We start from the raw sequence: 13,540 nt of genomic DNA, 5'->3' as shown, positions 1-13,540 counted from the left end.
CTTATTCCGAAAACTCCGGCAGCATGTAAGTTAACTGATTACCGGCCTATCAGCTGTTGCAATATTATCTACAAGGTGATTACGAAGATAATTGCAAACAGGCTGAAACCTATCCTCCGATCATCTATCAGCCGATGTCAGTCAGCCTTCCTAAAAGGGCGCAGCTTGGGTGAAAATGTACTACTTGCATCAGAGCTGATCAGGAAGTATGAGGCGCCAAACTGTGCTCGAAGTAGTATGCTGAAAATTGATATCCGTAAGGCCTTTGATACTGTCTGTTGGGACTTTGTCATCAAGATACTGGAAGCCCAAAACTTTCCTCCTATCTTCGTGACTTGGATACGGGAGTGTATCACTTCCCCAAGGTTCTCTATTGCAATCAATGGTGAGCTTGCTGGCTTCTTCCCAGGTAAGAAAGGTCTTAGGCAAGGAGATGCAATATCTCCTTATCTCTTTATAATGGTGATGGAAGTGCTTTCAAAGCTCCTGGAGAGGGCCGTGGACTTGGGACACATAAGGCTACATCCTTCATGCTCCACGCCCAGAATCACACACCTCTTGTTTGCGGATGATCTCCTCGTGTTCTCTGATGGATCTAGGCACTCAATCTCGGGTGTCAAGGATGTGATGACAGGTTTCAAGGATTGGTCGGGGCTTGATATGAACGCTGCTAAATCAGAAATTTTCTTTGGAGGGTTCTCGGAGATTGAATCAGCAGTCATAAGCGACATCTCAGGTTTTAAAAGAGGGACTTTTCCTACGCGCTATCTTGGTCTGCCCCTTAGCCCGAAGAAGATTAGCTATGCTACGCTGCAACCGTTCCTTGAGCGCATAACGTCAAAGCTCAACTCGTGGACTGTTAAGACACTATCTTTTGCTGGTAAGATTATGCTTGTAGCATCAGTGATCTATGGTATGGTTAACTTCTGGAGTTCGGTGTTCTCTCTCCCGAAGAGGTTCTACAATAAGGTGGACTCGCTGTGTGCATCTTTTTTATGGAACAACAAGACTACCTCAGCCTCTGGTGCTAGAGTGTCCTGGGAAAATATTTGTAAGCCAAAGCAGGAAGGGGGACTTGGAATTAGGAAATTGGAAGAATTTCAAGCAGTTTTTGAGTTGAAAAGAGTGTGGAGTTTTTTCTCTGAATCAGGCTCAATTTGGGTAGCATGGCTTAGGAGTAATGTGTTTGTTGATCACACTTTCTGGACTGCCAATGACTCCAGCAGATACTCCCCTACAGTTAAGAGGATGCTCAAGGTAAGGCCACTGATCTCTGATTTGCTGAGATGTAATATTGGAGATGGGAGAGCAGTGAGTTTTTGGTATGATTGGTGGACGGACCTAGGGCCGTTAATTAACGTGTTTGGACGGAGGGGACCAAGAGAGCTACAGGTTCATATCGATTCTACGGTCTGCAACGCAGTTCGGAATGGAGCTTGGTTTTTGCCACATGCCAGGTCTGATGAGGCAGTAACACTCCAGATTGTTCTCTCTACCATGGATGTTCCTTCTGATACGCGTGGGAGTGACAAGTTCCTTTGGAGGAATGGTCCTTGCTCCTATCTACCTAAGTTCTCCTCTAAAGGGACTTGGAATTACATTAGGGAGACGTCTCCTACAGTACCGTGGTCTAATCTTGTCTGGTTTAAGGAGGAAGTACCTAGATGCACCTTTGTTACTTGGTTATCTGTTCAATCAAGGCTGCCAACTCGAGACAGACTCGTGTCTTGGGGGATGAATGTACCGTCTTCATGCGCTTTGTGCACTACTGGTATGGAAAATCACGAGCACCTATTCTTCGCATGCGGGTTTGCTAAAGCGGTGTGGGCTCATTTCACTGGCTGGATGCTTCCCACAATACCTGATTCCTTCACTTCGCTGCTCTCTCTACTGGAACAGCAGCGCTTTGTGTCTTATAAGGGTACCAGTTCAGTCCTAAAACTCTTGCTGCAGGTGATTGTTTACAATTTGTGGCGTGAGAGGAACAGCCGTATCTTCAGGCAAGTATCATCATCCGAAGCTGCGGTCATTGCTAGAGTTGATCGATCAGTGAGAGATCGTCTCCTCTCCCTACCTCCCCGTGCTGAAGACTCTTTTTCTTTGTTGCAACTCTTTTTCTCGGTTATGTCTTCTTTTCCTCCTTAAGTAGTTTATTTTGCATTGTAATGTAATAAGTGGTTTCCACAATAATGTAAACTCAGAAAACTGGTATAAATCTTAACATTTACACCAAAAAAAAAAAACAAAATCTTAAGCTACGTTAATACTTATAGTTTTTTTTTCTTTAAAATCTCAATATCAAAATTATTGCTTTAATTTATTAATTAAAAGATAAAAGGAATAAACTACACACAAACACACCAAATTACATAACTTTTTTTTTCTTTTGTGGATTTTATATAAATTTGTATACACTCACGTAAGAGTTTGTGTGTTTTATATAATATAAATATTTTATCGTTTCAGTTATATATTATTCCTGCCCACATATTGTTTTATAAAATTAAGACAAGTACTAAATCCTATCAGCAAAACAAGAATATTTCAAGCACATTCCGCCAATCAGAATTCAACAACTCAAGAAAGATGTGTGCATATGTAAAGAGAGCTCGACGACACAGAGAAAAAGGTTGGACCGAATCACCACAAAGCCATGCTCAAGAACCCTAACTGGTGATGTTGGCTAAATGAATTTGTGACACGTATGTGTGCATTTGTTTGTGACAGTCAGTAAAGTAAAAAAAGCTAATGTCTGATGTCCCAATAAGGATGTTGAAACTGGTCGTTTTGTCTGTGACACTTGTACATTTATGGAAAGGAGGAGCCATGTCTACCGCGCACTCTTTAGTTTATTCCTTCCTATTTTGTCGTCATTCTTTAGATAACAATTTACTCTGAAAACAGTTCACCTTTCATATGTTATTCTAAATCTGTGTCGATTGATAGTATCAATGTAATTTCAGCATAACTTGCTACTTTCACTGTAAGAGATCTTATTTTATAAATATTCGAGTATGTACTATTTTTAAATGCTTTATATTCAGTTTCAAAAAAATGTTTTATATTCCGAGTGAGAATTAATTCTATATGTAATACAGCTTCAACTAAAGTTTTATACTATTTCAAATATTAATTATGTGATGCTGACCAAAAGAAATACATATATAAACAGTGGCCTGCAAATCGACATTTGGTAGTTGTGTAATTTTTGGTGGTGCTGACCAAAAGAAATAATATTTCAAATAGATTATGTTAACTATGCGACATTTTTTCAGTGTGAACGGGGTGAATCACATAACATGTGTGAAACGAACTTGTTGAATTTTTCTTAATCTTTGAAACTTTCTATATATTTTGCAAAAGTATGTTGTTCATGTGATTTCACCAATGCTATTTTTACCAACTCGGAAAATATTATTAAAATTATTTGTGTATGTTGAAATATAATTATACACTCTTTAGTAGGTTTTTTTTTTCTCAACACACTCTTTTTTGACTAATACACACTCTTTAGTCGTTTATGTGAAAGATAAAACTTCATTATGGCAAAAATATAAAATATATGCCGTCTCACTCCATTAGTCACAGATGAACAATGAATGAATGTAATTTTCTACGACGACCAAAAAACAGTTCTGCACATTTTTACACTGGAGAACATGTACACATGTTTTACAACGATTGGATACAGCTGGACATGTCTGTGGCAGGTGTTGCCTTCAGACGCAAGTAATCTGGGCTACAAGAAGCCCTGCGTAGAGAAGCAAGAAAAACCTGTTCTAGAAGAAACCTATAGACCTGTGTTTCCCATGACGGCACATACACTCCGGCACGGGATAAGCCACCACGTCACGATCTCTCCGCCCTCTCCGTGACTCAGGATGACCTTGAGACTTACCGTGAAGCTTCCTAGCCACACGACTTAGCTCAGAATCCGAAACAGAAGGATTCTCCATTAAAGGAAGCATCGCTCTCTTGTTAGGCATTATAAACTTCCTGTGCCCTACATAAGCTCTGTTTCCCTGAAAAGATCAAAAGAGGTTATTGCATGATTCAATCGGGAGTCTACATAAGGGACACGTATTAGTCTATTTACCTGCATAGCTTTGGCCATGTTTCCACCATGTGAAGGAAGAAAAACATCGCTGCTAAGCGAAACAATGTAGTCAATAGCAGCCAAAGCTGTAGATCTATTGGTGTAAGGCAACAGCTCTCCTTTATGAGCTAATGTCTCCTTTGTCACCAAATTAGGAAACTCTTTAGCGAGTGGCTCCATCGCTCGTGACCCACCAAACGGCTCACCTCCTGCCACATATATCGATGCATTCCTCGGTGCTCCTAATGCCTTCAGCAACCTTGAAAACCAAGAAAAGACTCCAGCTTTAGGGTTAACTTTCTTCTTTTAAATTTCTTCTTTTAGTAAGTTACCTTGCAATCTCATATGCATTGAGAGGACACAAGCCAGCAAGCCTACGCTCTGTATACGTCAAGTTGAGTCTACCAGTGAGGTACCTAGGCTGAGACATTCTTGTTTCCGCTATGATTCGATCGAACTCTGAGCCTAAACCGGTGAGACAACCGGTTCTTACCCACACATCTTTCTCTAGCCTCAAGTGGAGAGCTATGTACGGACCTTCAATCCACATCCTTCTCGCGAGTTTGTTCCCGAGATTCTCAATCGGTGGAGTGAATCTCAGTGCATGGAAAGCAACTTTGCATCTGAGTTTCTGCAGATCCGGAGGGAGATTCTTAGCTAGCCTTGAGTCTAACCCTTTCAACACCAAAAGCCCTTCCTCGTTCAACTGCATTTATACAACATAAACATGATCAAAACCAAATCAAATCAGAGAAAGTAAGCAGCAGAAAGTCATCATCAGTCATCACACCTGTTTGAAGAACTTAGCACGGATCCAAACGGGAGAAACATCCCACGGAATCTGATTCTCTATAGTCTGTCTAGACATCAGATGCGTCGACGGTAGAGAAGAAACAACACGCACGTCTGATCTAAGCGTTTTCTTGAAATGCTCCACGTCGAACACGTCTGAGAACTCACTGAGAAGAAACCACACAAAACAAAAAAAGATCACTAAAACCCTAGAAGATACCTTGACTCACAAGTTAACTTTGTTTTTTATTAATTAAATACCTTTCGTCACCCCAAACTCGGTTCACCTGCAAAACAGGAACAACGAGAGCAGCTTCAAGAATCGTGGCGATGACAACAGCGTCAACGATCTGATTACGTTGCTGGTTGAGTCCACCGGAGACAACAACGACGAGGAAACGTTTCCTCTCTCTAGAGACTCTCGCAGCTTTCTTCCTGTAAGTCAAACTGAACTCCAAACACGGCTCGTACCCTTCGCCGTCAGGCTGTTTCCAGAACTCGCTCTCCTCCTCCGTCATGTTCCCCGAGCGTCCTCCTCTCGCCGGCAAAGGAAGCAGCGTGGAAGGGACCGAGACGGCGGCGAGGGAAGTTAGGAGACGGCGAGGGTCGTCTGAGATAAAGAAACCGAGCGGGGAAGACGGTGAAGTCGCGGAGAGGCAAGTGCCTGAAGAGGATGCGAGGAACGAGATCCCGGAGAAGACGAGGGAGAGTGAGATGAGGAGGAGGAAGACTTGCTGAGGCGTGCATCGAGTTAGGTGGTTGTTACTATGGTGGTGGTTGAGGTATCGAGGGCTGGTTGATCTCTTAGGGGGAGAGAAGAAGAGGAGGGAGAAGTGGAGGAATGGAGATGGTGGATGCGGAGTGAAGAAAGGGTTCTTGATTGTTCGCAGCGTTTTCGCCATTGAAGCTCTTTCAAAAGTTTCTTCTCTCTGCGGAAAGAAAAGAGTTTAGAAGAAGGAGAGAGAGAGTCGTTAATTCTGTTACAGAGATTATAACCAACTGATATTGCAAATCGCTCCTCTGTATTTATAGCTTGTTACAATTTTAGACCTTAATTTTGTTTAGGCGCTAAATTAGCCATGATCAAGTACCGATTCGGTGATTATGATGTTTCAGAGTCGAACTTGAATTATGAGTTTTGAAAACTGGAGAATCTCAAGTTACGACCGGTTATCATTTTGGTTAGTACTTGACCGGTATTCTATCAGAGTTGTTGTTAATCAAAGAGGAAGAGGAATGTAATGAGACTGCAGAAAAGAACTCCTGTGTAAGACAGGAGACAACATAGAATATTCAAGATCGTTTCGATCCAAAGTATCAATTATTTTTGCCGATGTTTTTTTAAAAAAAAAAAAGACTAAGAAAAAAACTGTCATTCCGCAGATGAGTTGATATATAGATGATTGTCTCTCTCTTGTAGGAAGGAAAAAGAATGGATTCTAACCAGAGGAGATGACTGCTTGAGCCTTCACCATCACGACAATGCTTTTTGAACCTCTGATGTCACTTCTTTGGGAGGCTTCTCGGCGTGGATGTTTGTAAGAACAGACTTCTTTGCGTAATAGTCAATCACCTGTCAGCAATGAAAGAACGTTAACATGAGAAGGTTGGGGCAAACAGAGCCTAGAGAAGTAATGTGAAAAAGGAATCAATACCGGTTCAGTTTGACTGTGGAAAGCAGCAAGCCTCGACCTTAGAACCTCAGCATTATCATCTTTGCGTTGGATCAGAGGCTCTCCGGTGATCTTCAATAGAGACAATCATCAGTTAGTCAACAGATGTTTTGGAGGGAACTTGAATAAACAGAATCATTAAGAGTCTTACATCATCAACTCCAGGGGTCTTGGGAGGTGCGAACTTGGTGTGGTAACTCCTGCCACTCGATGGGTGGATCCATCTCCCGGTTATTCTTTCCTCCAGGACTGAGTCATCAATGGCAAAGTTGAGAACTTTGTCGATTCCAGTTCCACGCTTCTTAAGCATCTCATCTAGCTGCAAACAAACTCCAAAAAACAACCATAAGAACAAACAAAAAGAGAGACAGAAGAAATTGTTTATATAGAACAGCAAGCAACCTTCTCTGCCTGAGCAACAGTCCTGGGAAACCCATCAAGGATGAAACCTTTCTGGCATTTTGGCTTGTTCATGGCTTCATCAATTATACCAACAACCAACTCATCAGTGACAAGCGCTCCCTGTAAAAAGATCACAAAAGACGATAATCAAATCAACAAAAACAATGGAAACAATGAGGAAAGGAGATGTCTCTCAAAGAAGGAAAGAAAAAAAAAGAGGTGACCTTGTCCATAGCTTCTTTGGCCTTGAGACCAAGAGGGGTCTTAGAAGCAACAGCAGCTCTCAACATGTCGCCAGTGGATAAATGACACAAGCAATACTCATCCTTCACTATTGGAGATTGTGTACCTTTCCCTGACCCTGGAGGTCCTGCAATTCACACAAAACAAAGTATTCTCAACACTCCATCCACGAAATCACACCTCACCTTGATTCTCATAGCAAAAGAGACAACTTATTCACACCTTCTAAACACAACCTGAATTTTACCAAATATATTTGCCCTGGTCTAGAAACTTATGTGACACAACCAAATAATGAAATTTTAGATCTACAACGTCTGAGACAACTTATTCACACTTTCGAAATACACAAAAATATATCAGTATTAACATTACAGTAACATAGTATCTGACAATACTAGACAAAACAGTGAAACTTAGATCTACAATGTCTCTCGTGTCAGAAAAACAAACAAACAGAACCAATTGAGAAGAAACTTAGTGTAACATCACTCGCAGATTTTTTTTTTTTAATTTCATGATTCCGATATCGCGAAAGACGAACTTGTTCAAGCTCACTGAAACATTCTCTCAGATCTAAAAGTTACCCTTCGTAAAAAGTTTTTAACTTTCTCCATCAATACAGTTAAAATTCACCAGAAAAAAAACAATCAATTGAACGATACAAGTTCCGGATCCAACGAATTAGATTTAGTCGTTTGCCGAGATAAGCGATTGAAGACGTACCAATGAAGATGAGACGTTTGTCAGGCTTTTGTGCACATTTGAGGCGGCGGAGGAGCTCGGACATGAGATCCACAGTTTGAACATCTTCCAAATCCGCCATGGTTTCGCTGCTGTGTTGCTTCAAAGTCTTCGTTTCACTGCAAAGGTTTTTTTTTTGCCCTCGTTTAGTCAAAAGGATATAAGCCCACAGTAAACCGCACTCGGGTTTTCTGGATTCGGGTCGGGGCTCCTGGTCTCGTGGATGACTCATGACTGTGACTGTACACTCACTTAGCCCAATTAACGGCCCACCAAAATAATATTTGTGGGGGTGGGCGAATGGTTTAGTGATAATAAAACCCTAATTAAGATCCGGTTAAGAAAGAACCGGATTTTGTGTATTCGTCTCCATCAGATAAGAAAGAAAGAAAGATAGTTTACAGTCACAGAGATACTTTTCTCTCTCCATTTCCCGCTTCCCCTAATCGCCCATCCTTAAACCCCTTATCTCTCCATCTTAGGGTTTCTTTTGTTTTTGTTATTACACTGTAATGAAACCTGCTGCCTCTTTGCAAGGTTACCCTTCTTCCTCTATCTACTTCGATGCTCGCAGACCAGTTCCTACTTCTCCCTCCAAAATGGCTGCTTTCAGTGCTCTTTCGCTTTCTCCTTACACTTTCACCTTCCGACAAAGCTCTCGAGCTAGGCCTACCGTGTCGTGCTCCGTCACTTCTCCTCCTGCTTCTTCTGGTCTCTCGTCTTTTCCTCTCTATTTTTTTATTTTTTTTGATAATGGGTTTTGTAGTATTTTCAATTGGTACAAAAAAGGTTGAATTTTTTTTTTTTGAAGATTTGATTTTCGTTGGAGATTCTTACTCGGACTGTATTGATAGTTTTATCTAGAATATTTGACTTTTATTGTGTTTATAAGTTCTTTGATAGTAAGTGTTACTCGCTGTGATATTATATTGACTCTGCTTGTCGGATCTTTGTGTAATGTTCGTTTTCAGGTACATCTTCGTCCTCTAAGACACCTCGCAGAAGATCTGGTCGACTAGAAGGAGCTGGGAAAAGCATGGAGGACTCTGTAAAACGTAAAATGGAACAGTTTTATGAAGGAACCGATGGACCTCCGCTCCGTGTTCTTCCCATTGGTGGCCTGGGTGAGATTGGGATGAACTGTATGCTTGTTGGCAACTATGATCGTTACATTTTAATCGACGCTGGTATTATGTTCCCTGAGTAAGTCTTGTTGCAGATTTGTTATTATATCTTTGTTAATATTTTTTTAAAGTCTGTGGTGGTGTTGACATTCTATATGGGATTTTATTACAGTTATGATGACCCTGGTGTCCAGAAAATTATGCCAGACACAGGATTTATCAGACGATGGAAACACAAAATTGAAGCTGTTGTTATAACTCATGGTCATGAAGATCACATTGGTGCCTTGCCTTGGGTAATAATGTCTTCTTCCACTCTTCTAAAAGGCTATATGGGTATACATAATGCAGTTCATGTCCCTGACCATTCTTTTGCGTGAGCAGGTTATCCCAGCTTTGGACTCTAATACACCAATATTCGCATCATCCTTCACCATGGAGGTTGATATACATCTTGCTCTTTGATATTTCATTTGCTCTATCAGTTTGTCTTTTAGTTTTTAACAGCTACTAAGCTTAGATTTATAGTTTTATCCATCAGAATTTTCATGCTTAAGAAGTTAGTTTCCTAGGTCATTTCATGCCTAATCTTCTCTTTGCAATTTATCTCACGGATGTGATTTTTTTGTCTATGCAATAGCTTATAAAGAAGCGCTTAAAGGAGCACGGGATCTTCGTCCAGTCTAGACTCAAGACATTTAATACTCGAAGGAGATTTATGGCTGGACCATTTGAAGTAGAACCCATTACAGTTACTCACTCTATTCCTGATTGTAGTGGTTTGGTCCTCCGTTGCGCTGATGGTAATATTCTTCACACCGGAGACTGGAAGGTAAGAGTAACAACCCCCCTTCATAAACTCTTTCGTGTCTCTCTTTGTATAGTCATCAAGCTGCAGCGAGATAATCTGATTAATATAACAGATTGATGAAGCACCACTGGATGGAAAAGTCTTCGATCGTGAAGCTTTAGAAGAACTCTCAAAGGAAGGAGTCACGTTGGTAAGGATTATGTGCAGAGTCATACTCTTGTTATATATGTTGATAAGCATTGTTATACTGACTACGTTAGGTGATAATGTGTTAATTACACAGATGATGAGTGACTCAACAAATGTATTGTCACCGGGAAGGACAACAAGTGAAAAAGTGGTAGCAGATGCTTTGGTAAGGAATGTAATGGCGGCCAAGGGAAGAGTTATCACAACTCAGTTTGCCTCCAACATACACCGTTTGGGAAGTATTAAGGCTGCTGCTGATTTAACTGGTAGAAAGTTGGTATGTATTATTGTTTCTCATGTTTTGAACTTCTCCCACATTTCTATGTCATGTGGTCAATTTTTTTCCTCAAATTGGGCAGCAACAAGTTTCATTTCCGTAGTTAAAATTACACAAATAATTCATTTGTGTGTTTTGTTCTATTTCATCTAGGTCTTTGTTGGCATGTCTTTGAGGACATATCTAGAAGCAGCTTGGAAGGATGGAAAGGCTCCAATTGATCCGTCAAGTTTGGTATAATAAGTCCTCTCTCTCTTATATTGTTTCTTTGTATGATTCATTTGAAGTGATAGTTACGTGCACTAGTCATTAATGATGCATAAAGTTTGTTTTTAAAATACAAACGGCCAACACCTGACATTTGTGAGTTTTGATGATTATAACAAACTCTCTCTAATTTTCAGTGTATCTTTCATCCTTGTAAAAACAACTTCGCAGGTGAAAGTGGAAGATATTGAAGCGTATTCTCCTAAGGACTTACTGATTGTCACGACTGGATCACAAGTAAGTTGATTTCGTTAAATGGGAGAGAGGTGGTTCGAACTGGACTAACCTGTTACCCTTGTTTGAACTCCGAACAGGCAGAGCCACGCGCTGCCCTGAATCTTGCATCATATGGAAGTAGTCACGCGTTCAAACTCACCAAGGAGGACATTATTCTTTACTCAGCCAAGGTATTAGAGAGATGTTATATGGAAAAAAAAAGTGTACATACATAATATGCTAAAGAAGCATCTTAATAAGATGTGGAGAAATAGGATCGCTGCTGATATCTATTTTCGGTAATAATGTTTTTACTAAAGGTAATCCCAGGCAATGAATCACGAGTGATGAAGATGATGAATCGGTTAGCAGATATAGGGCCCAAAATTGTCATGGGTAAAAACGAAATGCTGCACACATCTGGTCATGCCTACCGTGGAGAGTTGGTAAGTTGCTGCTTCTTTTAAGATTCTGTTTTGATACATTCAAGTTTTGTTGCCTGCTTTGTCTTTCTTTTTCTTTCACTTCCACAACTTTAGGGAAGTCTTGTTGTTTCCTGATGATTGGTTTTGAATTCTACTTGTTTTTTTGAAGGAAGAGGTTCTTAAAATAGTGAAACCACAGCATTTTCTACCCATACATGGAGAACTTTTGTTTCTCAAGGAGCATGAGTTGCTCGGGAAGTCTACTGGGATTCGTCACACTACTGTAAGTCACTCACCAAAGGTCTATGGAATCAATCAATGGTAGATAGATAGGATTCAACATATCGTTAAAAAGAAATATCAACACCCCATACCTCTGAAGGTTTTCACATGTTTTTTGTTTTTACCTTTACTTTCTCCAACTTCAGGTAATAAAGAATGGAGAGATGCTTGGAGTTTCTCACTTGAGAAACAGAAGGGTTTTGTCCAATGGATTTAGCTCTCTTGGGAGGGAGAACTTGCAGGTTGGTTTTATTATCTATCTGTCTATGCTTATGTGGATACTTAATAAACCTAGCCTTGCTGCAGTTAATGTATAGTGATGGTGATAAAGCATTTGGCACAGCAAGTGAACTCTGTATCGATGAGAGACTCAGAATTTCATCGGATGGCATTATAGTTCTGAGGTATGTCCGAACTATAACATCTTTGGTAAAAACTTTGATGCTACCCAATGAATTATCTATATAACCCTTTTTTTTTTAATAACACAGCATGGAAATCATGCGCCCTGGCGTCTCAGAGAACACTTTGAAAGGGAAGATAAGAATCACAACGCGATGTATGTGGCTTGACAAAGGAAGACTATTAGATGCACTTCACAAGGCGGCACATGCTGCTCTATCAAGTTGTCCTGTGAACTGTCCCTTGTCTCACATGGAGAGAACAGTCTCCGAGGTCCTGAGGAAGATCGTGAGGAAGTACAGTGGTAAAAGGCCCGAAGTCATTGCCATAGCCATGGAGAACCCCATGGCGGTCCGGGCTGATGAGGTCAGCGCGAGGATGTCCGGTGATCCAAATCTTGGCTCTGGAGTTGCAGCTTTGAGGAAAGTTGTGGAAGGAAACTACAAAAGAAACCGAACCAAGAAAGCACCTTCGCAAGAAGAAGCTGGTGAGATAATTGATAGTAGTGTAGGACTACTAGGTGAGGAAGAAACGGCTTCGTCATCATCATACACGGAAGGTGCTGAAGATGTGCCTGTTCGGAGTTCTTCAGAAGAATCAGATGATTTTTGGAACTCATTCATCAATCCATCATCACCATCTTCTCCTGGTGAAACCAAAAAAGTGGATAGGTTAACTGATGCAGAGACTAAAACAGAGGATAGCGAAAGCAGGAGAGAAGAGGAGGAGGAGGAGGGTGATACATCCGATTCTCAAACGAAGTCGACAACAAAACGTGTGAGGAGGAACAAATGGAAACCTGAGGAAGTAAAGAAGGTAATCAGAATGCGTGGAGAGTTGCACAGCAGGTTCCAAGTGGTGAAAGGTAGAATGGCTTTGTGGGAAGAGATCTCTTCAAATCTATCAGCTGAAGGAATCAACAGAAGCCCGGGACAGTGCAAGTCTCTGTGGGCGTCTCTTATTCAGAAATACGAGGTTCGTCCTCTTTAACCAAGTGCATATGAATCCGTAGCTGTTGGTTTTAAAGCTTCGTGTACATGTAGATGCGTGTGACAGATTGTTGTACTTATGATTTTTTTTGGCAGGAGTGTAAAGCTGATGAAAGGAGCAAGACGAGCTGGTCACATTATGAGGACATGAACAACATTTTGTCTGAGTTAGACACACCTGCGCCTAAGTAATGTGATTTATCTGGCGAAGAAAATCATCTCCAAATTATTAAATCGAACAGAGACATTCATTATGTTATGTAACATGTAAGGATGATCTTTTTTTGTCTGTAGAAGCCATTAAAAGCAGGATTAAAATGCCAAGGAAGAAAGAAGGCCTTGTGTCAAATGTTTAGTCGTTTAGACTCACTTGTGTTGGTTTGGTTGGTTTGATTTTTGCTCGGTTTAGAACAGATGAATAAACCGGATTTTGTTGTTTCCGAATTCTGATTATTCGATTCTACGCTGTTACATGCCCAGCTACGATAAAAGGATTCGGTTGAACCACAAATCAATAATTTTTAATCGAAAACCGGGATTGACTGAACCGGAATTTTTAAACAAACTCAAAATAGAATGACGGTTTTGCCCCTGGGGCTACGTAATCC

The 13,540-nt window shown here is 40.7% G+C and overlaps 3 protein-coding genes across 3 annotated transcripts; 1 reads left to right on the top strand and 2 right to left on the bottom strand.

Moving 5' to 3' along the window:
* Positions 1-3,517: 3,517 nt before the first annotated feature.
* LOC108861650 (O-fucosyltransferase 37) lies at positions 3,518-5,991 on the bottom strand. The gene is made up of 5 exons (XM_018635568.2): positions 5,150-5,991; positions 4,887-5,055; positions 4,429-4,802; positions 4,097-4,355; positions 3,518-4,022 (listed from the first exon to the last, which is right to left on the bottom strand). Exons 1-5 carry the CDS (start codon positions 5,788-5,790, stop codon positions 3,780-3,782), a joined length of 1,686 nt encoding a protein of 561 aa, XP_018491070.1. The 5' UTR covers positions 5,791-5,991; the 3' UTR covers positions 3,518-3,779.
* Positions 5,992-6,130: 139 nt separating this feature from the next.
* LOC108856969 (adenylate kinase 4) lies at positions 6,131-8,091 on the bottom strand. Its single transcript, XM_018630883.2, has 6 exons — positions 7,933-8,091; positions 7,188-7,333; positions 6,964-7,083; positions 6,713-6,880; positions 6,544-6,633; positions 6,131-6,461 (listed from the first exon to the last, which is right to left on the bottom strand). The coding sequence occupies exons 1-6, from the start codon at positions 8,030-8,032 to the stop codon at positions 6,363-6,365; spliced, it is 723 nt and encodes a 240-aa protein (XP_018486385.1). The 5' UTR covers positions 8,033-8,091; the 3' UTR covers positions 6,131-6,362.
* Positions 8,092-8,336: 245 nt separating this feature from the next.
* On the top strand, positions 8,337-13,376 carry LOC108805295 (ribonuclease J). The gene is made up of 16 exons (XM_018577306.2): positions 8,337-8,661; positions 8,922-9,153; positions 9,247-9,370; positions 9,459-9,515; positions 9,715-9,906; positions 9,998-10,075; positions 10,169-10,351; positions 10,505-10,585; positions 10,790-10,855; positions 10,933-11,025; positions 11,155-11,280; positions 11,429-11,542; positions 11,688-11,783; positions 11,848-11,945; positions 12,033-12,918; positions 13,029-13,376. The coding sequence occupies exons 1-16, from the start codon at positions 8,463-8,465 to the stop codon at positions 13,122-13,124; spliced, it is 2,721 nt and encodes a 906-aa protein (XP_018432808.2). The 5' UTR covers positions 8,337-8,462; the 3' UTR covers positions 13,125-13,376.
* The last annotated feature ends 164 nt before the right edge of the window (positions 13,377-13,540 follow it).

Source organism: Raphanus sativus, chromosome 5 (genome assembly GCF_000801105.2).
Source record: "Raphanus sativus cultivar WK10039 chromosome 5, ASM80110v3, whole genome shotgun sequence".
In the NCBI taxonomy this organism is placed as follows: Eukaryota; Viridiplantae; Streptophyta; class Magnoliopsida; order Brassicales; family Brassicaceae; genus Raphanus; species Raphanus sativus.
This window is presented reverse-complemented; position numbering and strand designations above follow the sequence as displayed.

What these genes read in the sequence shown, in the direction of transcription:
- LOC108861650 (XM_018635568.2), bottom strand. Translation starts at nt 5,790, where the DNA reads ATGGCGAAAACGCTGCGAACAATCAAGAACCCTTTCTTCACTCCGCAT. An exon ending in AATGCATATGAGATTGCAAG is followed by an intron (nt 4,356 to 4,428) that starts GTAACTTACTAA and finishes TTGGTTTTCAAG; the next exon opens with GTTGCTGAAGGCATTAGGAG. An exon ending in ACATGGCCAAAGCTATGCAG is followed by an intron (nt 4,023 to 4,096) that starts GTAAATAGACTA and finishes TGATCTTTTCAG; the next exon opens with GGAAACAGAGCTTATGTAGG.
- LOC108856969 (XM_018630883.2), bottom strand. Translation starts at nt 8,032, where the DNA reads ATGGCGGATTTGGAAGATGTTCAAACTGTGGATCTCATGTCCGAGCTC. An exon ending in AGACCCCTGGAGTTGATGAT is followed by an intron (nt 6,634 to 6,712) that starts GTAAGACTCTTA and finishes TCTCTATTGAAG; the next exon opens with ATCACCGGAGAGCCTCTGAT. An exon ending in TCCACAGTCAAACTGAACCG is followed by an intron (nt 6,462 to 6,543) that starts GTATTGATTCCT and finishes CATTGCTGACAG; the next exon opens with GTGATTGACTATTACGCAAA.
- LOC108805295 (XM_018577306.2), top strand. Translation starts at nt 8,463, where the DNA reads ATGAAACCTGCTGCCTCTTTGCAAGGTTACCCTTCTTCCTCTATCTAC. An exon ending in CAAAGGAAGGAGTCACGTTG is followed by an intron (nt 10,076 to 10,168) that starts GTAAGGATTATG and finishes TTAATTACACAG; the next exon opens with ATGATGAGTGACTCAACAAA. An exon ending in ATGCCTACCGTGGAGAGTTG is followed by an intron (nt 11,281 to 11,428) that starts GTAAGTTGCTGC and finishes GTTTTTTTGAAG; the next exon opens with GAAGAGGTTCTTAAAATAGT.